This window comes from Amphibalanus amphitrite, unplaced genomic scaffold (assembly GCF_019059575.1).
Source record: "Amphibalanus amphitrite isolate SeventyFive unplaced genomic scaffold, NRLGWU_Aamphi_draft 000524F_arrow, whole genome shotgun sequence".
In the NCBI taxonomy this organism is placed as follows: domain Eukaryota; kingdom Metazoa; phylum Arthropoda; class Thecostraca; order Balanomorpha; family Balanidae; genus Amphibalanus; species Amphibalanus amphitrite.
Genome location: NW_024882018.1, coordinates 15,953 through 41,542, shown reverse-complemented (window position 1 = coordinate 41,542; position 25,590 = coordinate 15,953). Strand labels below are relative to the sequence as shown.

Below are 25,590 nucleotides of genomic sequence, written 5' to 3'. Positions count from 1 at the left end.
GCATGCTGTTCTACCCGAGGCAGTAGTAAACGAGTGATTCATAAACCAATCACATGGTAGCACCAACCACGCGAGGAAAGCATATCTCATGAAATGTTCCTAGACGTTTCAATGTTATGCGGAAATTGTCCAATCAGCACCGAACACGCATGTATCTTCTCTGTGCATTCACAACCTAGATTGCCGTCGTTTCCTGAAACGAAAAAGAGGACCCTGGCCTAACTCAATAGGCGTTGTCTCCGACAAAACATAGGAAGACGCGGCGAACAAGCGATATGGGAATGGCCCCATGGGAAGATGGGGCTAAGGACCAAAGGAGATAAGCTCCTTTGCCTTTTATGTCCCATTCTCAATTGTTAGCGTAGTGAAGATGGTTATGGGTTCCTGCCACGAACGAAGTGGTTGGTGATATTTCCGTAGCCTGCTGTCTGGTTTTTGCTTGTGTTGTTGGGATAGGCCCTTTCGGTTTGACGAGACCATTCAAGGGCCGGAACGATGATAGAAATTAGGGAGAGACGTTGGTCCGGGCGCGCACCCTGGTGAGCCGTCGGGGCCGAGCCCGTCCAGAGGACGGGCCGACCAGCCTCCTAACACTCACCGCACCTGCATATGGGCGAGTTGCCCGTCCAGTCCGGAACACGGGGTTGAGGCGTCGAGGAGGATTTGACTGTCCTGAGGATCGAAATGACGGATCGGTCGGCTCTCTGGTGTACATACAGGACGGCCCGGTTTCTAGTCGTCGAACGGTGGCGTAGTATTGTGGGCGTGACTCTGGCCATATTCGCGCCGTCTGAGGCGGGGCAATCGAGTGAAAGGAGGGCATTCAGCTCGGCCGCCAAAAAGGTGTTGTGGAAATGTGTTTATGGCTCGTTGGTCTAGGGGCATGATTCTCGCTTCGGGTGCGAGAGGTCCCGGGTTCAAATCTCGGACGAGCCCTGCCTTTAAAATAATTTGGCGAGCCACGTTCCAGTGCAGCAACAGAAAACTCCAATCTCTGCTGCATGCGACGTTTGCAACACTCCCTTTCTCCCCCTGAAACCAAAAATGATGATCTGCTGCTCGGTTATGCAAATTTGAGGCATGCTCGAAGTAGCTAATTCATAATTATTCAATGCATAAGTTGATTGTGTAATTATTCAATTCAATGCGTAAATTGCTGTGGAAAAATAATAACCACTTAACCCGTGCCCCGCTCGGGTCCCTGGATTTCCACCAGGCCCTGCTGGGGGGGGGGGGGAGGTGTACTGTAAACGCCCCCTTCTCCCTCGGCTCATGCGTTAATTAAAACATAGTTTATAGATGAAGATCTAAATAATAAATCAGTCAACACGTTTTCTGAGTTTGTCGTCCTCTGTCAAGATAATAATCCACACCAGTTTAATGGGTTTCGTTGCATTAGTAAATATTACAAAACCGTCGTCAAAATTCAAATAATGTTTTCATACCTATTTAAAAGAGTAGTGTTGATCCAGGAAAACTTATGTCACACTTCTTAAAGTTTCAAATTCCCAAACAGTAACACCAACACTCCCACCTTAACATTAGTTTTGAGTTGAGATAGCCAAATTGGTGGCCATGGCCTGCAAATACCGGTTTGGGCACTCACAACATCGAAAAATGCTTTAATTCGAAGATATGGAATTTCAAACTTGCAGTTTTCGGATTCTAAGGGGCTAATGCATTGGAATGCCCCCTTAGAATTTGTGACGTCAGCGGAGATCTAACGATTTTTAAATCTTAGACTAAAACCATCGTTAACACGTGGTGGTATACGCTGCTTTGCACGCAACGTCTGCCGCACTTTAAGGCTGCCAAATTATTGCTTCCAACTAAAGTCGCTAGTAACAGGGGAGATCCCAAAAAGTAAACAAAAGTAAAAGCCTAATATCTTGAAAACCAGTGAATATTTTTCGGTGAAATTTGGTAGATATTCGTTTTCGCTCTTTCTGAACCAAGGGACATCACTTTCATGCCAATTCATTAACTTTTTTGAAGGTGGGAGGGTCCCTTTAACCACTGGCGGATCCAGGGGGGCCACGGGGGCCATGCCCCCCCCCCAAAGGCCTAAAGTGGCCTGTTTGCCCCCCCCCAAAACGCCAGAAAAATTGCTAAGAAAATATACCTTGATGGAGGTTTTTAGCCACTTGGTGAAGTAAAGCTTTCCACAGCATAATATAGAAGCAATATAGTAGCAGTGAGGGTCAGTCAAAAGTTGCGCGAGCGGAGTCGACCTTAAAAAAAAAGACTGTTGTTGGCACGTGTTTATGGCGCGGCAGCTGGTAGTTGGCGGTGTTTCGCGTGGTGTGGCATCACTGGCGGATCTGGGGGGAGGGAGGGGGGCACGGAAGCCTGAGGTGCCCCTGACAGGCCCGTGGTGCCCTTGCTAGGCCTGTGGTGCCCCTGGACCCTGGCAGGCCTGTGGTACATACCTCTGGCGGGCCTAGGGTGCCCCTGCTAGGCTGCTGATGCCCCTGGGACCTGACAGGACTGTGGTGCCCCTGACAAGCCTAAAGTGCCCCCAACAGGCCCGTGATGCCCCCGACAGGCCCAAGGTGCCCCTGCGTGATGCCGTGATGCCTGCGAGGCCGGTGGGGCCCCTGACAGGCCCATGGTGCCCCTGCTAGACCGGTGGTGCCCCTGGCAGGCCTGTGGTGCCCCTGCTAGGCCGCTGGTGCCCCTGGGCCCTGACAGGACTGTGGTGCACCTGACAGGCCCAAGGTGCCCCTGCAAGGCCGGTGGTGCCCCTGTAAGGCCTGTGGTACCCCTGCTAGGCCTCTGGTGTCCCTGACAGGCCCATGGTGCCCCAGCGAGGCCGGCGGCGCCCCTGGCAGGTCTATGGTGTCCCTGACAGACCTGGGGTGCCCCTGACAAGCCTGTGGGGCCCCTCACAGGCCCGTGGTGCCCTTGCTAGGCCTGTGGTGCCCCTGGCGGGCTGGTGGTGCCCCTACTAGGCCGGTGGTGCCCCTGACAGGCCTGTGGTGCCCCCGGGCACCAAGGGGGTCATGACCCATGTGGCCCCCCTTGGATCTGCCACTGATGCATAATATATTGATTTGTAAAGGCGTTATGGCTTATGCAATATGCAATTGTAGGCACTTGGTATCCCTCACTTATCCCTCATTGGGGCTCTGGCGGGCTCCTGAGGGCCCACGTCTATCTCCGGGAGCCCATATAGACAGGCTCCTTTGGGTCCTTTCAGTACACTATAGCATAAGAGGTCTCCATGCGAGTCCTATACATACATCTGAGGGCGTACCCTGATGTCTGAGGTACCCAACTGCAGCTCCAATGGTCTCTTCTTACACTGGCGGATCCAGGGAGGGGGCATTTAGGGCCATGCCCCCTTCCCAGAGGCCTAAAGTGGCCCGTTTTCCCCCTCCCCCAAACGATAATGAAACATAGTTCAATCAGGGCGTGGCCCAGGAGCCGAGTTAGACAGGGCTGTTTTACCACCTCCGGCCCGCAAAGGGACCCAAGCACTGACTCGAAGCGGGTTAAAGAGACCCTCCCACCTTCAAAAAAGTTAATGAATTGGCATGAAAGTGATGTCGCTAGGTTCAGAAAGGGCGAAAACGAATATCTACCAAATTTTATCGAAAAATATTCACCGGTTTTCAAGAGATTAGACTTTTATTTTTGTTTACTTTTTGGGATATCCGCTGCTGTTCCTAGCGACTTTATTTGAAAGTGCGGCATTTGTTGCGCGCAAAGCAGCCTATACCACCGCATGCTACCAAACGTTTTAGTAAAATATTAAAAAAAAAAATCATTAGATCTCCGCTGACGTCACACATTCAGAGGGGTATCCAAAAGCATCAGCCCCTCTGAATCAAAATGCTGCAATTTTGAAATTCAATATTTCCGATTTAAGGCATTTCTCGATGTTGTGAGTGCGTGCCGAAACCGGTAATTGTGAGCCAGGGACCCCATTTTGGCTATCTCAGCTCAAATCTAATGTTAAGGTGGGAGGGTCCCTTTAACTGGTCGATAAAAACAATGGTAGGTGTTTACAAAGTAATATAAAGGCATGGGTCGGGTGGGCTACCATTTATATATTTTTCTTTTCAGTTAAAAAAAAAATCATAGTGTCAGGGCTGTGACGAAAAATAAGTGGCCTAAATCCGATGAGAAAACAGGATTTGGGGGTACCCAAGGTTTGGCTCCTGCATGAGTTGCCCCCCCCCCCCCCAAAACGCAAGCCTGGATCCGCCAGTGCCTTTAACCACACACAGTACCGGTGCACCGCACCGCACACTGCGGCGTTGGGTCACTTCACCCTCAGCCCGTCTACATGGTAACTGTCCCACTAAACGGGAGAGGGACGCAATGGGACGGCAGACCGACGCCCTCGGTTCCATCTGGAACTGAGCCCTCGTTGGATTAGAGGAATTAGTTGAGCGTCCCAGTGGTTTTATGCAAGATTACTTTACTAAGTTTTATGAGGGTAGTGTTTCCCAGTGTTTTTTAGGCACAGTCTGGCACAGTCAAGGGCACAAGCAACAACCAGACCGCTTCACTCTACTGTTAATTTTGAGTCATTCGCAGTGAAACAGTATGCATTTCACGTGGGGTTGTACAAAGTCCTGCCTCGCACTTAGCCAAAAGCAGCATATACCAAATATGTGTCGGTTTCTTTTTAAGAAACGACGGTATAGTCGTATAATATATATGTGGGTACCTTCAGAACATACTTTAGGAATAACGTCTAACGTAATAAAATCGTTATAATAATCGTTATAACGTAATAATAACGAATAACGTAATAACGTCCCGAGCAAAAAGTTTATTTTGTCAAACACCGCCACCGCCAGTCAAAGTATTAGAAACAGAATTCAAACAAAAGTTGGCAAAAGTCTAGGATCAGTAACAGAAGTGCACACGCTGGGGTCATCTCGCCACGGAGGCTATCACAAAGTGTAGCCCCTCGTGGATGGGGTCGCCATCTTGCTGGTGGTTCTTGGGTGCCAGTACGGTGGTTCTTGGGTACCATTACGGCACGGTGACCCGGCAGTAGAAGCCGGGGCGGGTGATGCTGCCATCAGAGCTGAACTCCACAACGATCGGGGTGCCGTAGTAGTAAAAAGCACCGGATCCACAGTACTTGGTGTAGTCGAGCTGGAGCCAGTCATAGTCGCAGTTAGGGTGCGACTCGACGTCAAAAGGATTGCAGTATATTTCCATCGGGTAGCCACTGGCGGTATCGAGGACGAATGAGAAGTAGTCATAGTTAGGGTAGTCGTCGTTGGGATAGTTGGTTGATGCGAAATAGTACTGACCACTGTTGAGGACGAAGTAACTCATCTGTCGCAGGTCCGTAGAGTTGGTGGTTGGTTTCGGCAGAGGCTGAGGTTCATCGCTCAAACCTCGGGACTCGCCGACTTCGATGGCTGTCTTCTGCGAATGGAGCATCTCCGACTTCAAGGCCGCAGCATGGTTGGCTGACTTGTCCGAGGCCTTCTCAGCTGGCTTGGCGAGGGCAGCGCCCAGGACGAGGAGGCAGATCGTGAGACGAAACATGATAGACTTCTACACGTAGAGCTGCTAGACTTCCAGAGGCAGAACTGCTAGACTGATGCCGTGGTGCCTCCCAGAGCCGACTTTATACCTCAGCTTCAATGGGACGCTGATTACCACAGGTGGTTTCGGCGTCATCGACATCCTGGTCTGATGGTTATTGACGATATCCTGCTGCTGCTGCTGCTGCTGTATCCGAGGGAGTAGTAAACGAGTTATTAAAAAACCAATCTCATCGTAGCACCGACCACGCGAGGAAAGCATATCTCATGAAACGTTTCTAGACATTTCAATGTTACGCAGATATTGTCCAATCACCACCAGACACGCAATACGCATGTACAGTCGTGTACAGGTTGATGGTCCCCTACTCTTTATCCACCGGGTTCCTATGGCTCAGCATTGGCAGCAGCCGCCTGGTACCGGTAGGCTGTGCCGCATGACCCGAGAGTGAAGCGGCACAGCCTACCCACACTGTATGACACCGGCTCGGGTCGCCTGGTAGAGCGATTTGACCGGACGCTGCGTTACACCGACTGGGGGGGAGGGGGGAGGTAAGGGTCAGGCCTGTCTATTTGGCTCGGCTCGGTGGATGAGGCGGGCTGGAGTGTGGTGTGGGGCGGGGGTGATGTGGGGAGGGAGTGAGCGGACCTGGGGCTGGGTGTGAGTGGTCACTTGTCGCGTAGAACCGATCGTAATCCACCCTCCAAAAATTCGCTTTAGAGATATTCACAAAACCCAGGGGGGTTCAAACACCCATCTCCCAAGTGGGGTGCGGAAGGACAGGTAAGGGTCCATACGGTCTCCTCATGAATTGCAGCAAAGAAAGAAACCAGACCTGTCACCAAATATTCTTACTGAAAAGTGGACTAATCGCATAGCCTCGGACACAGAAATAAACATCCAGCACGCGAAGCGTCTCGAACCGGGCCTCTCACTACCGGTCAGTTTGACAGTCTAGCACTCCTACGCTGAGCTACACCGGATGGTGGCCACGGCCGGGGCAAAGTCTGGCCGGGCGGGTGGCGGGGACGGGAGGTCGGCAGCAAAGTCAATGAATGTTTTTGTGGCTTCGGGTGCCGGTCGCTCTAGCTTGGTGGAATGATGATGGATCATTGGCACGACTTTCAATGTGGAGTCCCGGTTCGAGCCTCATCGGGGCTCCGGCTACTTTTCTGAGTTAGGATCTGTTTTGATTTTAGTGGCTGCGAGCCATTTATACGGTTTTATATCTACATGTCGATTGTTGATTGATTGATTCATTCATTCATTCGTTCATTTAATACATGTCGACATTTAGCATACGAATTGACATCCAGGATCAATCCGATCAATCTACCATTTTCGTAAGCGTATTGCCTAAATATCATGCATATATGTGGCACAAGACCTATGGTTGCCTCGATACCGTGCCAAATCACGTTTTGCACAATGCACAAGTAAATTATATTCGCTGGGTCTTCCGTGCATTGTGCTTAGCAAAAACAGGAATGCAATTGTTAAGCGACGCAAAATGTGCAACGCAGCAAGTGCAACCACACACACCCGCCCAGCCCCCATGGTCCACCGTCCAACACGCCCCACACCACTCGCCAGCCCACGCCAACCACCGAGACGAGCCCCTCCCCCCGCGCTGGTCTGACGCAACAGCTGGTCTACAAAGCGCTCCACCCGGCGACCCGAGCCGATGTCAAACGGCGTGGGTAGACTGTGCCGCTTCACTCTCGGGTCATGCGGCACAGTCTACCGGTACCAGGCGGCTGCTGCCAATGCTGAGCCATAGGAACCCGGTGGATAAAGAGTAGGGGACCATCAACCTGTACACGACTGTACTGCGGCGGTATCTCCTGAGAGAGCAAAATGGTTGTGGGTAGAGTAGGTAAGTAGATTTTGTGAGTAGGTATGTGGCCTGTCAATACTGCCTATAAGCCAAATACACCATACCTACTTATTTTATCAAGATGACGAGTGGCAATGAAACCCCATGCTTTATGGATTTGTCGTATATAAAAAATCTCAATCTGAATCTGAATGTATCTTCTCTATACATCCACCACCTCAATTGCCGTTTCCTGAAACGAAAAACGTAATCTTTTACTATGGAGCAAGAGGACCCTGGTCTACCTCAACAGGCGTTTTCTCCGTTTGAACACAGGAATGAACAATCGATGGGGCATGACCGCATGGGAAATTTGGGCTGAGGATCAACGGAGCAGGGCTGCGGAGTCGATGGATTTACGGCGACTCCGACTCCGACTCCGACTCCGGCTTTCAAAAACCAACTCCGACTCCGACTCCGACTCCGGGCAGAAATGTCGACTCCGATCGACTCCAACTCCCGACTCCGACTCCGCACACCTGGCAGGGCTGCGGAGTCGACAGATTTTCGGTGACTCCGACTCCGACTCCGGCTGGGGTTTCCAATATCGACTCCGACTCCGGTCACAACTGTCGACTCCGACCGACTCCGACTCCGACTCCGCAGCCCTGCAACGGAGATCAGCTCCTTTGCCTTTTATGTCCCATTCTCAATTGTTAGCGTAGTAAAAATGGTTATGGTTTCCCGCTACAAGATATTTTCGTAGGCTGCTCTCTGGTTTTTTATTGTGTCCTGGATTAGGCCCTACCGGTCTGACGAGACCATTTCAGGACCGGAATGATGATAGGAATTAGGGGGAATTAGGAATTGGCCTGGACGAGCACCCTGAGAGTCGCCGGGGCTGAGCCCGTCCCAAAGGACAGGCCGACCAGCCCCCACCCCAAGAACTGACCGCACCCGGCTACGGGCGAGTTGCTCGTCCAGCCCGGAGCAGAGGGTTGAGGCGTTGAGGAGAAGGATTTGACTGTTCTGAGGATCGAAGTGACGGATCGGTCGGCTCTCTGGTGTACAGGATGGCCTGGTTTCTATTCGGCGAACGGTAGCGTTGTATCGTGGGCGTGGCTCTGGCCATATTCGCGCCGGCTGGGGCGGGACAGTCAAGTGAAAAGAGGGCATTCAGCTCGGCCGCCAAAAAGGTGTTGTGGTGATGTATATGTGGCTCGTTGGTCTAGGGGTATGATTCTCGCTTCGGGTGCGAGAGGTCCCGGGTTCAAATCCCGGACGAGCCCTGCATTTAGAATAATTTGGCGAGCCACGTTACAGTGCACCAACAGAAAATCCAATCTCCGCTGCATGCGACGGCTGCAACAGTCCCTTTCTCCCCCTGAAACCGAAAATGATGATCTACTGCTCGGTTATGCAAATTTGAGGCATGCTCGAAGTAGCTAATTCATAATTATTCAATGCATAAGTTGATTGTGTAATTATTCAATTCAATGCGTTAATTGCTGTGGAAAAATAATAACCACTTAACCCGTGCCCCGCTCGCATATTTACGTCTGGACAACGAGTTGCGGGGAAAAGTGCTGATTGTGTTGCAGTTTTAGGAGCCGGTGATTAGGCTGGATTTTTGGGTTACTTTTTCGTTCCGATTAATGTATTTCATAGTGTTTGGCTTTTGAATATTTTAGTTCTTACATATAAATATTACTTGCCTTACAATTTTTGTAAAAACGTTTCATTTTTTTTATAAGCCGACGTTCAGAGTCCTAAAAATACATCAGCACTAAAATCATTGTAAACAAACAAATGGAGCACCACTTGGCTCTGTTCCAAGGCCATTTTTTAGTTTATCTGGTGGTTTTCTTGCTCTTGTACCTACGTCGTTTTGTTGGATGTTTTGAATCCCTTAAGATTGACTTATATCATATTTAAGAAGCATGTTGACTGAAAACAATCTGAAGTATCCAGAAGGCTGACAGAGGTCCTGACTACTGAGCAATATCAATATCAAGTTGAACAAGTTATGAAATTTTGGTTGATAAACGCAAGTTGATCGGGCTCATATATCAGCAAGAAAAAGTAAAATTAAAGAGCTTATTGTCCAAAAACAAGCTATAATATTGCAGACCTTGGAGCAATACTGAAGAGCACGCTGAGCAGGATCATGCGATGAGCGCATATTGATGTGTTGGTATGAATATTGAATGATAACTTACAACAGCAAGATATTAGTGCTAACTATCAAGTTAAAATCTAGAATGAATGGACTTGGGCAGTTTTACTATGCTTAGATGCTATGCAGATTGTAATGTGCATCAGGTTCTCAGTGTCTGGCAAATGAAACATGTGATCATTCCATTGCTACTGGAGGAGAAAGCTTGGATCACTAAATCCACTTTATGTTGATTTTGATTTTTGATTTTAATCATCATCACTGTATTTCTTGAAAAAAGGATTGTAGTAAAATTGTCAATGTGACAATCCATGCAACGATGTGATCATATTATGTGTTCATAGTCATTCGTGATAGTCATTATTGGTCCAATATACAATGGCAAAGCTCTGTCTCAGCGTTTCTTCCTGTGGATGGCCGGCAGTGACTCAGAGCTTAGAAGTATTAGTTTTCTTCACAGGGCTGGGATAAAAAGTACTGAGGGTTATCTTCCACCAAGGAACTCTACTTTGACATGGTATGAGATGTAGGCACAAGTAGGTAGGTGCTCAGTTCCTATAGTCAGTAGTTGTGCATGTTTAGTCGGGTTAGCTTAGATTAGATTGTTAGTTTTTTAATTTGCTAAATGTCCATAAAAATGTGACCTGAGCAATGAGCATACCTGAACCTGACTAACCTGACAGCTTGAGCTGACCTAACCTCAATCATCACACGACACACATATTTGCAGCCTACCCAAGACCTGCATGGCAGTAGCACCCAGTTATAGGTAGGTACCCACCCTAACTCAATCTTACCTGCTAACCTTCAACTTGCCAAAAGTTAGCTCACATTGCCAAGCTGCGTCCAGGGAAACAGTCAACTGAGGAACTGGCTCATTGGGTGGCTGGTGTGAGTCCGTGCATTTAAAGTGTTTCTTCTCTGAAGCTGCTCTGCACTGCTGTATGTCATGTTAGATGCTCAGAAAATGTGGGAAATGATTACTAAGCTACTTTAGTGCTTTGTTAATGCTCGAGACATGAACAAGTACAGATCCTGCAGGGTACAGCTATGAGTTAGGTGCTAGGTGAGTATGTTATGTGAATGTGCTCTTCCCTGTTAGACTGTAAGCATACAAACAAGCACAGGGTCACAGTTATATTCAATCTCCACATAAACATACAACAAAAACTGCCATATAGCCTAACTCCGAACACACCACAGATAACTTAAGCCTTTGCAGGCACAAAAATGTTTTGATTAGCAGGACAGGTTTACAATATCTCCTCTGTCCTTGGGGGATCTTGCTGCCAAGTTGAGGTACGATGACTGAACTTCAGGATTGATCAACCTTTTCTTAGCCACTGCTTATAAACGAGAAAGACCACATGCTTGTTTGTAAACTGCGTTGAAAATTTAATGATCCACCTTCAATTCTGACATGAAGGCACAAATGAAATAGTTCCCTCTCCTTTTGGAATACACAAAGCAAAATATTTAATAAATTTTAGTGGACGGACAAGAGCAATTAGCATAGCTTTCCCTCAAGTTAGCTTCCGGCACTGTTGATGAATTACACTGACGCTTATTCGCTTCATATTTTGTAACAAACGCGCTAAAACTGCAATATAACAGCACTATATGCTTCTTGACAAAATGCAAAAGTATTAAAAATTTAGCCCTGATGGCATTCATTCTTGGTGGAAACGTAATTACAAAATATTTTGTAGTAACTATTAAATTCCGGCCGAAAACAGTGCACGGTTTGAAAAAGAATCACTCCAATGACGGTCCATTCTTGCGGTCCTGAAATCGCCACTATTTCCGGCCTCTCCAACGCAACTCGTTGTCCAGACGTAAATATGCGCCCCGCTCGGGTCCCTGGATTTACACCAGGCCCTGCTGGGGGGGGGGGGAAGGGGGAGGTGTACTGTAAACGCCCCCTTCTCCCTCGGCTCATGCGTTAATCAAAACGAAGTTTATAGATGAAGATCTAAAGAATAAATCGTCAAAACGTTTTCTGAGTTTGTCGTCCTCTATCAAGATAATAATCCACACCAGTTTAAAGGTAGTGTGCCACCTTCCAATGATTTCCCATTTTATTTTTCCTAGGATAAGAAGCTTCTGTTTGTACCTAATATCGCAAAAAAAAAATCAAAAAATGGGCCTAAAATAGTGCTTTTTTTTTTCGCCTAAAAGTTTATCGGTTTTTCGATATGTATAACAACTGTAGTGGGCTGACCTGCAAACAGGCGTCGGCAACAATCGCGAATGCGGCGCACATGTGACAATAAGCAAAAGTCATTATAGAGTTACGACGTACGGGAATGAGTGATCAGCTGTCTAATCGTAGACAACACAATGTCGAATTTAAACTGTAAGCCTGTATTGGTATTATTTCTTTTATTTGGCTGTCGAACATTAATTTAGGGTTTGAAATATTATTTTATGTAAAATAATTGATATGAAACAGCCGTCTCTAAAGTTATGACCCCATCTCACCACATGAAAGCGGCAGAAATGACAATGATCAGCTGACGCATTTTTCTTGGCCGAAGTCAGAGCGCGCGGCCCGACGCACCACCACCGCGCCCAAAGCCAGGGCCCCGGTAACGTGAGGTAGCCGAGTCGGGGCAGCGTGCGCTGACCCAAGCCGGGGCCGCGGCTTTGGGCGCGGTCTACCGCATCCCCGGGCAGCCCCGGGCTAGCACATGACACCGGGAGGACGCGCGGCCCCGGCTTGGGTCAGCGCACGCTGCCCCGACTCGGCTACCTCACGTTACCGGGGCCCTGGCTTTGGGCGCGGTCTACCGCACCACCTAACAGGCGTGTTCGAAACCGCAGGAGATGATGATGGACGGGTTTGTCGAAACTTGATTGGATGAGCCTATCGGTAATAGCGATTTCAGTGTGTGCATTTATTGTTCATAGTGGTGTGAAATGTGGTTGGGGTACGACCGACAACCCGTCGGGGCGAATTTCGCACTGGGGTACTCAAAATTTGAAGAATTTAAGACGTTTCCATGAGTTTTGAAGGTATGGATAAGTTCTAAAAATCCGGTTCTCCTTATCTGGGGCATTAACTCCATACGGTCCAGGAAAGCTGGCACACTACCTTTAATGGGTTTCGTCTCATAAATAAAAATTACAAAATCGTCATCAAAATTCAAATAACGTTTTCATACCTAAAAGAGTAGTGTTGATCCAGGAAAACTTATGTCACACTTCTTAAGGTTTCAGATTCCCAAACAGTAGCACTCAATGTTAACCACACACAGTGTCGGTGCACCGCACCGCACACTGCGGCGTTGGGTCACATCACCCTCAGCCCGTCTACATACACGGTAACAGCACCACTAAACGGGAGAGGGACGCAATGGGACGGCAGACCGACGCCCTCGGTTCCATCTGGAACTGAACCCTCGTTGGATGAGAGGAATTAGTTGAGCGTCCCAGTGGTTTTATGAGGGTAGTGCTTCCTAGTGCTTTTAGACACAGTCAACAACCAGACCGCTTCACTCTATTGTTAATTTTGAGTCATTAATCATTGCCAATGAACCAGTATGCATTTCAGGTGCAGTTGTAAGTACCAATTCCTGCCTCGCACTTAGCAAAAAGCAGCGTATACCAAGTATAAGTCAGCTTCTTTCCAAGAAACGACGGTATGTATGTGGGTACTTTCAGAAGAGCATACTTAAGGAATAAAGTCTAGGTCCTGTAAATATCGGTAATTGTAATAAAACAAGCTTTAGTTGAAAGCATAGAACCGCTTGAATATATACCAAGGGATAGTCGGTAAGACAAACCGTAGCAATGGGAGACCGTATGGGAGACAGACTGGGCTATTTGTGCACCTCTGCTTGCCTGCTCCATGCCCCAACTTTGTTCTAAATGATAAAGTGAGTAGCTTTCTGCCTACTGCGACTGAGGATGGGCAAGATTGGGATGTTGTAGGCACCTGCAAAACCAGAGGTCCCGAGCAAAAATTTTATTTTGTCAAACACCGCCACCGCCAGTCAAAGTATTAGAAACAGAATTCAAACAAAAGTTGGCAAAAGTCTAAGAACGGTAACAGAAGCGCACACGTTGGGGTCATCTCGCCACGGAAGCTGTCACGAAGTGTAGCCCCTCGTGGATGGGGTCGCCATCTTCGAAGTGGTTCTTGGATGCATTTACAGTGGTTCTTGGATGCCATTACGGCACGGTGACCCGGCAGTAGAAGCCGGGGCGGGTGACACTGCCATCAGAGCTGAACTCCACAACGATGTATGAGCCGTAGTAGTAAAAGGCGCCGGATCCACAGTACTTGGTGTAGTCGAGCTGGAGCCAGTCGAAGTCGCAGCTGGGGTGCGACTCGACGTCAAAAGGATTGCAGTATATTTCCATCGAGTAGCCACTGGCTGTTCGGAGGATAAAGGAGAAATAGTCGTAATTAGGGTAGTTGGACCTGCCATAGTTGTTTGACGTAAAGTAATACTCGCCAGGGTAGAGGACGTAGGTTGATATCTGCCGCAGGTCCGTAGAGTTGGTGGTCGGTTTCGGCAGAGGCTGAGGTTCATCGCTCAAACCTCGGGACTCGCCGACTTTAATAGCAGTATCCAGCGAATGGAGCAGCTCCGAATCCGAGGAGGCTGACTTGTCCGAGGCCTTCTCAGCTGGCTTGGCGAGGGCAGCGCCCAGGACAAGGCAACAGATCGTGAGACGGAACATGATAGACTTCTACAGGTGGAGCTGCTAGACTTCCAGTGGCAGAACTGCTAGACTGGTGCCGTGGTGCCTCCCAGAGCCGACTTTATACCTCGGCTTCAATAGGACGCTGATTACCACAGGTGGTTTCGGCGTCATCGACATCCTGGTCTGATGGATGTTGACGATATCCTGCTGCTGCTGCTGCTGCTGTATCCGAGGCAGTAGTAAACGAGTTATTCAGAAACCAATCTCATCGTAGCACCACTACCACGCGAGGAAAGCATATCTCATGAAATAATGTTTCTAGACATTTCAATGTTACGCAGAAATTGTCCAATCAGCCCCAAACACGCGGCATATACTCGTATATTCTCCATGCATACACAACCTCGATTGCCGTTTCCTGAAACGAAAAACGTAACCTTTTACTATGGAGCAAGAGGACCCTGGTCTACATCAACAGGCGTTTTCTCCGTTTGAACTTTGAACACAGGAATGGACAATCGATAGGGCATGGCCGCATGGAAAATTGGGGCTGAGGATCAACTGAGATAAGCTGCTTTGCCTTTTATGTCCCATTCTCAATTGTTAGCGTAGTCAAAAAGGTTATGGGTTCCCGCCACGAACGAAAGAAGATATTTTCGGAGGCTGCTCTCTGTTTTTTTTTATTGTGTCCTGGATTAGGCCCTACCGGTCTGACGAGACCATTTCAGGACCGGAAGGATGATAGGAATTAGGGGGAATTAGGAATTGGTCTGGACGAGCACCCTGAGAGTCGCCGGGGCTGAGCCCGTCCCAAAGGACAGGCCGACCAGCCCCCCCCCCCCCCCAAGAACTGACCGCACCCGACTACGGGCGAGTTGCCCGTCCAGTCCGGAACAGGGGGTTGGGCGTCGAGAAGGATTTGACTGTCCTGAGGATCGAAATGACGGATCGGTCGGCTCCCTGGTGTACGGGACGGCCCAGTTTCTATTCGGCGAACGGTGGCGTAGTATTGTGGGCGTGACTCTGGCCATATTCGTGCCGGCTGGGGCGGAGCAGTCAAGTGAAAGGAGAGCATTCAGGTCGGGTTAAAAAGTAGGTGTTATAACATCCTAATCATGGCTCGTTGGTCTAGGGGCATGATTCTCGCTTAGGGTGCGAGAGGTCCCGGGTTCAAATCCCGGACGAGCCCTGCGTTTAGAACAAATTTGCGAGACACGTTCCAGTGCAATGATAGACAACTCGAAGCTCCACTGCACGTGACGCACGCAGCACTCCCTCTCTCGCCCCTGAAACTAAAAGTGATGGTTTGCTGTTGGATTATGTAAATTTGAGGTATGCTCGAAATAGCTAAATAATAATCTTTCAATTCAAACAAGGACAAATAAAAAGCATCACGTTATTAATAAACGTAGCCTGACATACTGTCGGCATTTGTCATAACCGCGTGAGACTCACGACAAATAAGCCCCCAAATTTAGGACTCATGGATGACCATTGATCCGTAAATTGCTGAGGGAAAATAATGACCACTTAACCCGCGCCCCGTAGGGGGGGGGGGGCCGAAACGGCTCCCCTTTTCCGTCGATATCTCCTAAACGGCTGGAGATATCGCCACCAAACTTTCAGGACCCCTCCGGGCATCAATTTTACACATTGTGACCAAAAATGTTTCCAGAGGCTATGATAGGTTGGCCACAAAGGACGTCAGAATGACGTCATTTGTGGCAGAACATAATGGCAGAACATGACGTCAGAATAACGTCATGTTCTGCCATTTTCGACCGAGAAAAGACCTTCACGAGAAGAGCTGTCAGGCCTACAGCTTTGAAGATACAGAAAAATGATAAGACATAAAAAGGTGTAAAATTGACAGGGCTACAAATCTGCTATCTCAGATTTTTGAAATTTTTGAGTTTTGGCCCCCAAAAATCCAAAAAGCATTTTTTTTAATATATTAGCCAAAAAATCCAAAAAGTTTTTTTTTAGTTTCGAAAAAAACGGGATATATTTGATAGTACCTACTACCTACCATTTACTATCTACATACATAATTTCAGATCGATATCTCGTTTTCTGGCCAAGTTATAGCGAAAAAACTGTTCAAAAATGATGACGTCAAATTTTCAAACTCAATTTTTGGCAATTCTATACCATGTAGGGCAAACAAAGACCACTATTGGACTCTCCGTGACGAGCTGCATCGAATCGATCCCATTTTATGCAAAAATATCAACTTTAAAATTTGACCTAATTTGACCTGACCTTGACCTGACCTTCACCAAAACGTGACCTAAGCTGGCCCCAAAGGCTGCCTGACCCACATAATCGCATTTGTCATGTAAAATGGACAAAAAAAGCATCACACGACACTTTCATATTGTGACCCCCAGTGACCTGACCTCTGTGACCTGACCTGGTATCAGTGACCTCACTAGATAGCGAAGTATGTGTTTGACGAACAATGTACCATCGGTGGGTTTCAATAACTTACCAATTTACTCGATTTCACAACACATTTCTTGAAATGCCTGTGAACGGTGAAAATCCGACCTTTGACCTGACCTGTGACGTTATCGGTTTGACCTAGGTCAATGAAATTTGGTCACAAGGTAGTTCCCCGGCGGGGCTATCGAACACCGTTTGAATTTTGAAAATCGGCCAGTAAATTTCCGAGATCTTAGGGGGGGGGGCATCCGTAGGGGGGAGACCCTACCATCCGTAGGGGGGGGGGGGCGAAACGCCCCCCCCCCACGGATGGTAGGGTCCACCGGTAGCCCTACGGGGTGCGGGTTAACCCGCGCCCCGCTCGGGCTCCTGGATTTACACCAGATGCTGCTGGGGAGGCGGGATAGACCTGTAAACGCCCCCTTCTACCTCAGCTCCTGGGTCACGTATAGCGACACGCACAAGCTTAGTTTTAGCGGCATCGTGCTCCTCTCGTCGAGACGATTATCTAAAGGTCAACTTGAAAATTAGGCTTTAGGTCAAGGTCGTGACCTGACAGGAAAAATTCGTATTGCATACCTATCAGTCGATTATATCAGACGATATCAGTCGATTTGCATTGTCGAGCTGAGCACATCTAAGGTGATTTCATCTTTCTAGCATGCTTTCATTAAGTTATTAGCGAAAAACCGTTTGAAACCTTTTGCGATCTGATATGGTCTCAGGCCCTTCAGGGGCATAAAAAAGCCACGAGTGCAACCATTATACCTACTGTTTGCTTGCTGTAAACAGGTGTTTGAGAGTGCTTTGTATGGCGTTCGTCTAAGAGGTGCATTTCAATTTTCTCCCATTGACATGTAACGGAGAGGTCGCACAATAAACCTTCCGTCCCTTGGTGTAGCTGTGGCAACTGGCAAGCATTGAAACTTTTTCTGAGGTGAGGTCACTTGACGTGACTCGGTGACCTGACCTCGACAGATCTGGGTCTGAACTTTTTTTAAAACATGTGCGGAAAATATGTATGAGAAGATGTACCAAAACATTTATGAAATTTAGTACATAAATATTGATCTTATCAAACGAACGAAACATAAGTCACACATCAAAGTTTCTGTTTACATAAAATATTATAAATATATTTATTCATTTATTTATTTTTACATTTTTTGGCTGTCACATGTTTTCAATTCGACCCAATCTTAATTCTGCTTACAATGACGTATGTACCTACATATATGAGAATCGAATCCTGGCGAATTAACTATGACTCGTGAAACGTTTCCCCAGAAATGACAGCCAATTGGTGGCCGATATTTAGTATTTACACGAAAACGTGCAGTAAGTAAATTTATCACCAGTCATGGCTAATTCCGGAGGCCAGCTGTGTCTGACAAGTGTCATCTGCCAATCTATCATTTTATCTGCTGCATGACGGAATATCGCGTGACATGGCAGCAACAGGCGCTTCTCACGCGTCAGGATTGCCACCATCCGTTCACAGAGTATAATTTATTCCACGTAACACGAACGTCCATTTGCGACCCAATTACGAGAAAAGCCTTACGACATAAAACAGAACTGATGTTAGTTAGGTGTTAACAATAGTTATTTGACTGCGAAAAATTACTGAATTTAAATGCGATGTGTTGCCCTGTAAGAGTAGGATAGCGAGATGTTTTGACACGATGCATTATTATGCATTTTGCCGAACCGGGATTTTTCTATTTTAAATTCCGTTTGGATGGTGACATTTGCATTGTCTTTTTGTCTTCTACCTTTCTCGACAAACAGCTGCATTTAGCATCATTAACACGCTTCAGCATAAATACGGTGTATATTTGATGGTAACAAACCCTGTTATTATACGAACCCTAGAAAGTTCTGTCTTTTCCATTTTTCCACGTGACTCATCAGTCAACGTCAGCCGCAAATGGTGCAAAATTTTGCAATTCATAAGCACATACAAGCCAAACAAACCAGCATAACTGTTGACCGTCCCGCCATCAATCAAACTCTAATTAATTTTGATGGCTGCCACATTGCCACTTGTCACCTTTGCTGTCGGCGGAAAGGACAACATCTGACACCACGAGTGACATCGATCAAATGGCTACGTCATCGTCGTCCGAGGACTTCCGACTGTCCGTGTCTCCTCACAGCAGGGGGTAAGGGCAAGTAGCAATGGCGAGTCGGGTCAAGTCGCAGCAGGGGGAGGTGACACGGGTAATTGGTGAGTGACTGTGGCTAGCGCCAGTTCAATGAGGTCAAATAAGAATCCAGTCTTCCGCACAAAGACGAGCAACACATGACAAATGACCACATTAATGTCAATTACAAAACATGTCAAGAGAACGCATATTCGTAGGTGAAGCTGCGAGCTACCATCTCTTTTGTGACCAGCAATGGGCAAGCTCATTACCTAATTCAAACTTCGTATGAAGTCAAACAAGTAACATTTTTACTTGTAAAATATCGGCATAAATAACCGGTAATCTTTAACCCTTTTAGTGGCAGGGGGGTTGTTTTCATCCACCCCTCAGGTTTTTCGGGAATATCTCCGAAACCGTTGAAGCTACGATGCTGAAATTTTCTGACTTTTCCTAAACCTAAATTGGGCACATTCCCTGAAAATTTCAAGTTCATACCTTTACCAGGGGCGGCTCCAGAGCACTGGGAATTGGGGGGTCCTATTCGTGAAGCGAGTCATTTGGGCGAAGATCACGATGCTGATGTATTATAACTGTATACACCAGTTTCACGAACAGTGAATGAAAGGTATCATGTGATAACATATACAAAGTTATTATGCATCCTCTTTTGACACGTTTTTGCTATAATAGGCGGATCCAGGCGTCCAAAAAGGGGGGTTATGTTTTACCTCCCAACATAGGTGCCCTGACACCGCCTATGCATGACCAATACAATTGTAGTCGTTCTCTCATAAGAAAATTGTAACATAACAAGACCATTGCCACCCTTTTTAGAAACAGTACCAACAAAAGCCTTATTTACTATACTTTTTGTGTACCCCCAATCTCAATGATCTGTATCCGCCTATGATTTTTTAAAATGCATATTTTTAGGATCCATGTGAATTCCTGGTTCATTCTCTATCGATCGGCAAAAGTTGCGTTAAGATTGGTTCAGAAACCTGGCCGTGATAAACAGTCTAAAATGTATCTGCAATTTGCCCGTTTTTACCCCCCTCTACCCCCCTATTGACATTTTTTTAATTTTTATTTTTTAGAAATGTAGATCACGTTGAGCGAAATTGAATGCCGTTTGAATTTTGAAAATCGGCCTGTTAGATCTCGAGATATCAAGGGGGGTCGTAAACAGCCCCCCCCCCCCCTGCCACTAATAGGGGTAGCCAGGAGCCTGCCACTATTAGGGTTAATGAGCGAGTCGCGAGTAGGTACACTTTTCCTTATTTTTTATTTATTTTATTTTGTGGTACGTGCTTCGCAAGCAATAGCTTTCAAGACGGTAAATGATTAGGTACCTATTGGCTTGGGAGCCATTGCTTGCAAGTACTTTGTCAAAAAAACAAAAAAAAACATTCAATTTCCTACAGGACAAAGACAGAACCAGAACCATCCACGCAGAACCAGAACCATTCCGCAGAACCATCCACGCTATATGTATATTTCGTGGCTGCCAAGGCGCCCGGTTAAAAACTAACATGCTGGACTGTGAACATGTCTAAAGCTTCTTTGGGCAGTCGGTTCCATACCAAACCAGCTCTTTACATGAAACACCTTTCCAGTGGCCACTAGCCGCACTTACGGTAGGCACACATATTTGTAAGCGCGTGTCATCGCATCGAGCGCATCATCGCATTGGCATTTGAGTACCTATGCTCGCAAAACAATTGGAGCATGGGGATCGTAAATAATGCGGTGCACCTGCAACTGGTCGCTCTCCTCCACCAGCTCGCCAATCCGTGGCCAGTGGGTTTGGATCCACTGGTCAATGGTACCTAAATGTTTGTCAGTTGTTAGCGCAGAACAGCATGCAAACAACAATTTGGGAAAGCTGTTTTGTTGAGTGCTTGATTTTTCTTAATGCTTAATTCTACAGGGACGGTCATTAATTTGAAGATGCTCAATGACGAACAACGTCGACGCTACACATGGCCAATTGAGTAATTGATCGCTGACCCTCCCCTCCCGCACGCCCCGCCCCGCTGGCGAGCCATGGCGCCGCCTTTATTCGCTAGTCGGCGTCCGCCAGTCGGTGTTGGCCGCCCCTATGGTGCTGGCTCCTCGACCGCGGGCTTCGACCGGGGACTTCGAGAGCCCACAGTTGCTGGACTGGTGGCCTTCCAGTCGTTTATCGTGGCTGACACTAGCGGGGCTCGCATGAAGAAATGTGTGCTCCGGTCACTCAAATATGTCACTCAGGGTCGGAAAATAGTTAAGATCGCTGCAGGGTAAAACTGAGCAGTGATCGAGGAACAAGGAACGGCAAGATCGAAGAGAGCTGGATACCAAAAGTGAAGAGGAACAAGAAGTAGAAGTTTGAGCTGCCTTGTTAGGTAAACGAGGTACTTGAAGACGCCTTACTGCTCAAGCCCCCGAAAAAGCTCTTTGGAGGTCGTCATAGAAAATACACTAAGCACAGCTGCGATCATGAATGTAAGCCCCGTAAAGCACACAGTGTAAAGTGACACTCAGGAGTGCCTGTCTACTGTCTAGACCTCCAGGATACCTAAATATTTGGCAAGTTCATCCCACCAACCTCATCCTCACTTAACCTAACCACGGCGCAGGGACTCCTAAGTCCTAATCCACCCCTGACAGCATCACTGATGACATCACTTAGACAACTGCCGTTGATGGTGCTGACGTTGATGCTGATGTGGGTGACGACGGTGACGAGGGCGGTTGGACTGCCGGAGCGAATGCTAACCGATCCCCAGTCGCTGTGCCTGGCGGATTTCGTCCGCAAGGATGGCTGGTCCTCAGCCGACGTTGTTGGCTATAAAGGTGAGGACATGGGTCATCTATTTAGCTATCATCATTTGAACATGGAAACGTTCTAAAATAGTTGGCTGTGCAGCGAAATGAGAGCTATGGTGTGATAGGACGAGAGAAGGGCAAAATCGTTAAAACTATAGATGTACCTACTTTTCGATCATGAATGTATCTGCTGTGAATTGTGATGTGTAATTTCTTCTTGAATAGTTTCCTTTAGCTTAGGCGGACGGCTTAGAACAAGGATTAGCTTGAGTATCAAATTACCCTCACATGTTCGACCCCGGAAGGTAGTATGTGACGCGCTCAAAACAAATATGCTTTATTTCTAGCAAGTATTTTTTCTAATTAGTCCGGGTTTTAATGACTTTTCTTTGCTGCATAGTGCATACGCATAGTGCATAATTATACCATTTTATCGGTTTCCTTTGTCCAAATGTCGGACGTATATTTAACAAAGACTTGATTGAACTCCACTCATGCGTAGTTGCAGGCGCCAGGCTTCCTAGTGCCAGAACACCCTAGGTCATCTGCTCGAGGGTGACAGACTTTTAAGCTGTAAAAGTAACCGAGTGCTATTTGGATTTCAGACGAGGTACATAACCTCTGGACGTCATTGGTCCGCACTGGTATCTACAGCCGTCTGATCTCGACACCACTGGACCCGGTTAACCCCCATCGGTCACTGAGATCCGACAGGGGACAGTCGGGGGTCATCTGGATGTCTTCAGACCAGCCAACGAACCCTGCTCCCGGAACACATTGGCTTCGAGTCACCAAACAAAGGTTTCCTGAAGGGATTCGGTCCAAACCACCCGACTTTGGACACTTCCATCCAGATCTCCAAACTTCTCAGCAAAGACTTCCTAAGTTTGGCGATTCCGATCTTCAGCTCCCTGAAATTGTACCAACAACTACCTCACATCATGCTTTTAACTTGTCTAGCCTATTTCCCAACCCAGTCGTAGACATCACTCTCACTCTTGCCGAGCCTCTAGGTTCCAGCGATCTCATTTTCAGCCGTATTCGCTGGAGCGCACTCCACCAACGCCTGGAACGTGTCCCCCTAGGCCAGTGTGACCCCGTCACCGGCCAGTTTTGGGCCACCGGTGACCTGACCCGACCTGTCACTGAGTGGAGTGGGGCGCTACGAGGTCGCTCATTCTCAGTCGCCATATGCGTAGTGGCGGAAGACTACCCGGGCATCCACAGTCGAGCACCGGAGAGTTTTGTGTCGGCTACACCATTCGCCGGGATCCAGGTGAGAGTACAGGGATTCAGGTGAGATCATCCACTGGACTCAGATGAGACAGTGGACGGGATTTAGGTGAGACAATGGGAGATTCAAGTAAGACAACGGGACAACAGGGAGGCGACGAAGGAGTCGGCGCGAGATAACAGTAAGATGACGGGAAAGGCATGAGACGAGACAACGGGCGGGGGATTCAGGTGGGACAACGCATTGGATTCATGTGGAACAAATGGTTGGCTCCTGTCTGCTGACGAGACTACTGTGCTGCGAAGAACATACGCATTACGCATACCTACCACACCATTGCAATTTTATTTTCATTTCATAACATCACAGGAACAGGGCTACCTATACCTTGGACGATCATGCATTATGTATATAATGCGTACAATTGTGTTAGCATTACGCCCAGTACAAATAATAGGTATTCATGTTCAACCTTTCCAAAGCGCAAAGAAACCATACGATCAGCTATATTTAGGTAATGAATGCTGCGTGAGCAAATGACGCTATCCAGGTTCATTCTGCAATATCACCGATTGCTGTGAGCGGTATTCAAAGATAATCACCATTCACCAAACATATAGCTTAAGTTCGCCTACAGGATGCGAAGAATACTTCTAATTGCATCCTGATCATCCCCCAAAAGAACATCACTAACACCGTGCACCTCATCGGCAAGGAGTCGCAGGGTAGCTTGTCCTCCAATAAGCGACAAGAACACACTGTCAGCTGGAGGACTAGAGAAGAACTTATCCATCCGGCCACGCCGCAGCGCGTTCTCGAAGGTACGCAAAGAAGAGACAACCGCCGAAGCAAGTTCGTCAACATTGCTCCACGCTGACGTTCCGCAGTCTTCGGCGAAAGACCAGAAGGCGACGTGCTTGAGAACGAATGAGTCCACTCCAAAACGCTGCTTCCAGCTGCGTGACATGCTGATCAGCTTCAGGATGCGGATGACGTTGCGCACCTGCGGTTGCTTGCTCAGGAAGGCACGCTCAAGTTGCATCGAGTTGATGACGAACCAGTGACTAGTTTCGTCGTCGCCTGGGATGGCATAAGCACTATGAGCTTCGCCATCTCTAGTGACATTCCAAACAGGTGATGATGTAGTAGGCGACGCCACAAGTCTCCCAGACGTCGTACCAGAAGCAGTCGGATGTGGCGGCGCAATCAGAGTTTGCTTGCTGTAAATACTCCACGGGATCGGATGACCCGCGGAAACCAACTCCAGGCCACACGGCTTCGTCGATTCTGGACGAACCATGCCGTCCATGGGAGGAGGATCTAGCTGGGCAGCGAGGTCGACCTCGAGACGAGCACCGTCAGGGGCGATCAGATCCACCCCAGCTGCCCCTTTGGTCGAGTACACAGCAGCCCTCAGCTGCGGGTGTGCCCTAGCGGTGAGTTTCAAGACCATCTCGAGACGTTCGAACACCCATCTCTTGAGGCGACGTGCGTCCAGATAGTTATCCTCCCTCACCATACGCTCCAGATCTGCCGGCAACTCTTCACGACTGATACCCGGTCGAAGTCTCGCAGAGATGCGTCCCTCTTCGCCACGACGTAGCTCGAAGTAACGCAGCACCACGTCCCTGCTTAGCATGATGTATGTGTCGAAATCGGCGAACTCCACGACGCGGGTGCCCTCAAAAGCGCTGCCATCATGGTGGGTTGTCACGTTGGTGAACAATGGTGATAGACCAGGAAGGTGTGCGGTAGCCTCAAAGATAAACTCGTCCACCAATGCTTGATGCTGAAGGAAGGTCTCTGAATGGTCATTAAAACTCTGCAACACTTCTGTGAGTATTCTGTCAGCGGTCAGCGTTTTTGAAGAGAGACCGTCGGGCCCTCCTGAAGAGCTTCCAAAAGGTGAATATAAGCCTCGAGTGTCAGGCAATCCCGACAGACTCTCAGCAATTTCGTTGTTGACAATGACGTCGGGATCTAAGAAGATTGCCGACAATCCAACGAAGAAAATGGGCGCGGCACATATCAGTACTGCGGCCATCTTGACTGCAGCAGGTTGATGACAGCTGAAGTTCGTATAGACCGGTCGGAGAAAGTGGATTCTGGAGAGAAACAAATCGATGGTTAAAATGTGTCAAAACGAGCAAACGTAGATCAGCAAAAAAAAAAAAAAAACGTAAAAAAACGCGCTCTACAGCACCGGTCCTAATTTTATGCAATACACCTTTTGTTTTATCAAGTTTCATTCGTGTGGAGGGTATGTTAACGTCTATCTTTGTTAATTCGCATGCCAATTAGTTTTTATATGCAGAGTATGCACGTTTCAATTTTCATGTTTCACAAGTTTGTGAAAAAAAAAAAAACAGGAGAACTGTAGAAGAAAAAACAGGAGAAGGAGAAGGAGAGCGGTTTTTTAGTATAAAAAACAATTCATATCTAAATTCCAGCCCATCACTTCTAATACACACACGCTTATTTGAAATGATAACAAAATCTGACAACATTCGCACCCAATGACTCTGAGTACGATACATCAACAACGACCTTAATCCCATCAAGCTTACCACTTTATGCGCACCTGTCGCCAATCACTTGACTCCACTAAGCAGCTCAGCCACTGAAACCTTCACTGAGAGATGTGTCTCGGGTGCAGTTCTGCGCCACACTGTCACCTTGCACTCGAACTGTGACTCGAACGAGCAGTGTTCAAACCCAATCACACTGCATATCTGGACTATGTTGCCCCCAACTACACCGCATTTTCGCGGTGTCATAAGGTTCAGGA

The 25,590-nt window shown here is 47.8% G+C and overlaps 1 protein-coding gene and 3 non-coding genes across 5 annotated transcripts; 3 read left to right on the top strand and 1 right to left on the bottom strand.

Annotated features, from left to right (window-relative positions):
• Nucleotides 1–864: 864 nt before the first annotated feature.
• Trnap-cgg lies at nucleotides 865–936 on the top strand. Its single transcript has one exon. It is a non-coding gene; the product is annotated as a tRNA-Pro (tRNA).
• Nucleotides 937–8,550: 7,614 nt separating this feature from the next.
• Trnap-cgg lies at nucleotides 8,551–8,622 on the top strand. Its single transcript has one exon. It is a non-coding gene; the product is annotated as a tRNA-Pro (tRNA).
• A 6,657-nt stretch (nucleotides 8,623–15,279) lies between these two features.
• On the top strand, nucleotides 15,280–15,351 carry Trnap-agg. The gene has a single exon. It is a non-coding gene; the product is annotated as a tRNA-Pro (tRNA).
• Nucleotides 15,352–23,121: 7,770 nt separating this feature from the next.
• LOC122393225 lies at nucleotides 23,122–25,498 on the bottom strand. 2 transcript variants are annotated; one of them, XM_043389065.1, is made up of 2 exons: nucleotides 25,370–25,498; nucleotides 23,122–24,907 (listed from the first exon to the last, which is right to left on the bottom strand). In XM_043389065.1, exon 2 carries the CDS (start codon nucleotides 24,844–24,846, stop codon nucleotides 23,434–23,436), a length of 1,413 nt encoding a protein of 470 aa, XP_043245000.1. In that variant the 5' UTR covers nucleotides 24,847–24,907; nucleotides 25,370–25,498; the 3' UTR covers nucleotides 23,122–23,433. The 2 variants fall into 2 exon arrangements, with proteins under 2 accessions (XP_043245000.1, XP_043244999.1); XM_043389064.1 differs by having other exon boundaries at nucleotides 25,384–25,477.
• Nucleotides 25,499–25,590: the final 92 nt, after the last annotated feature.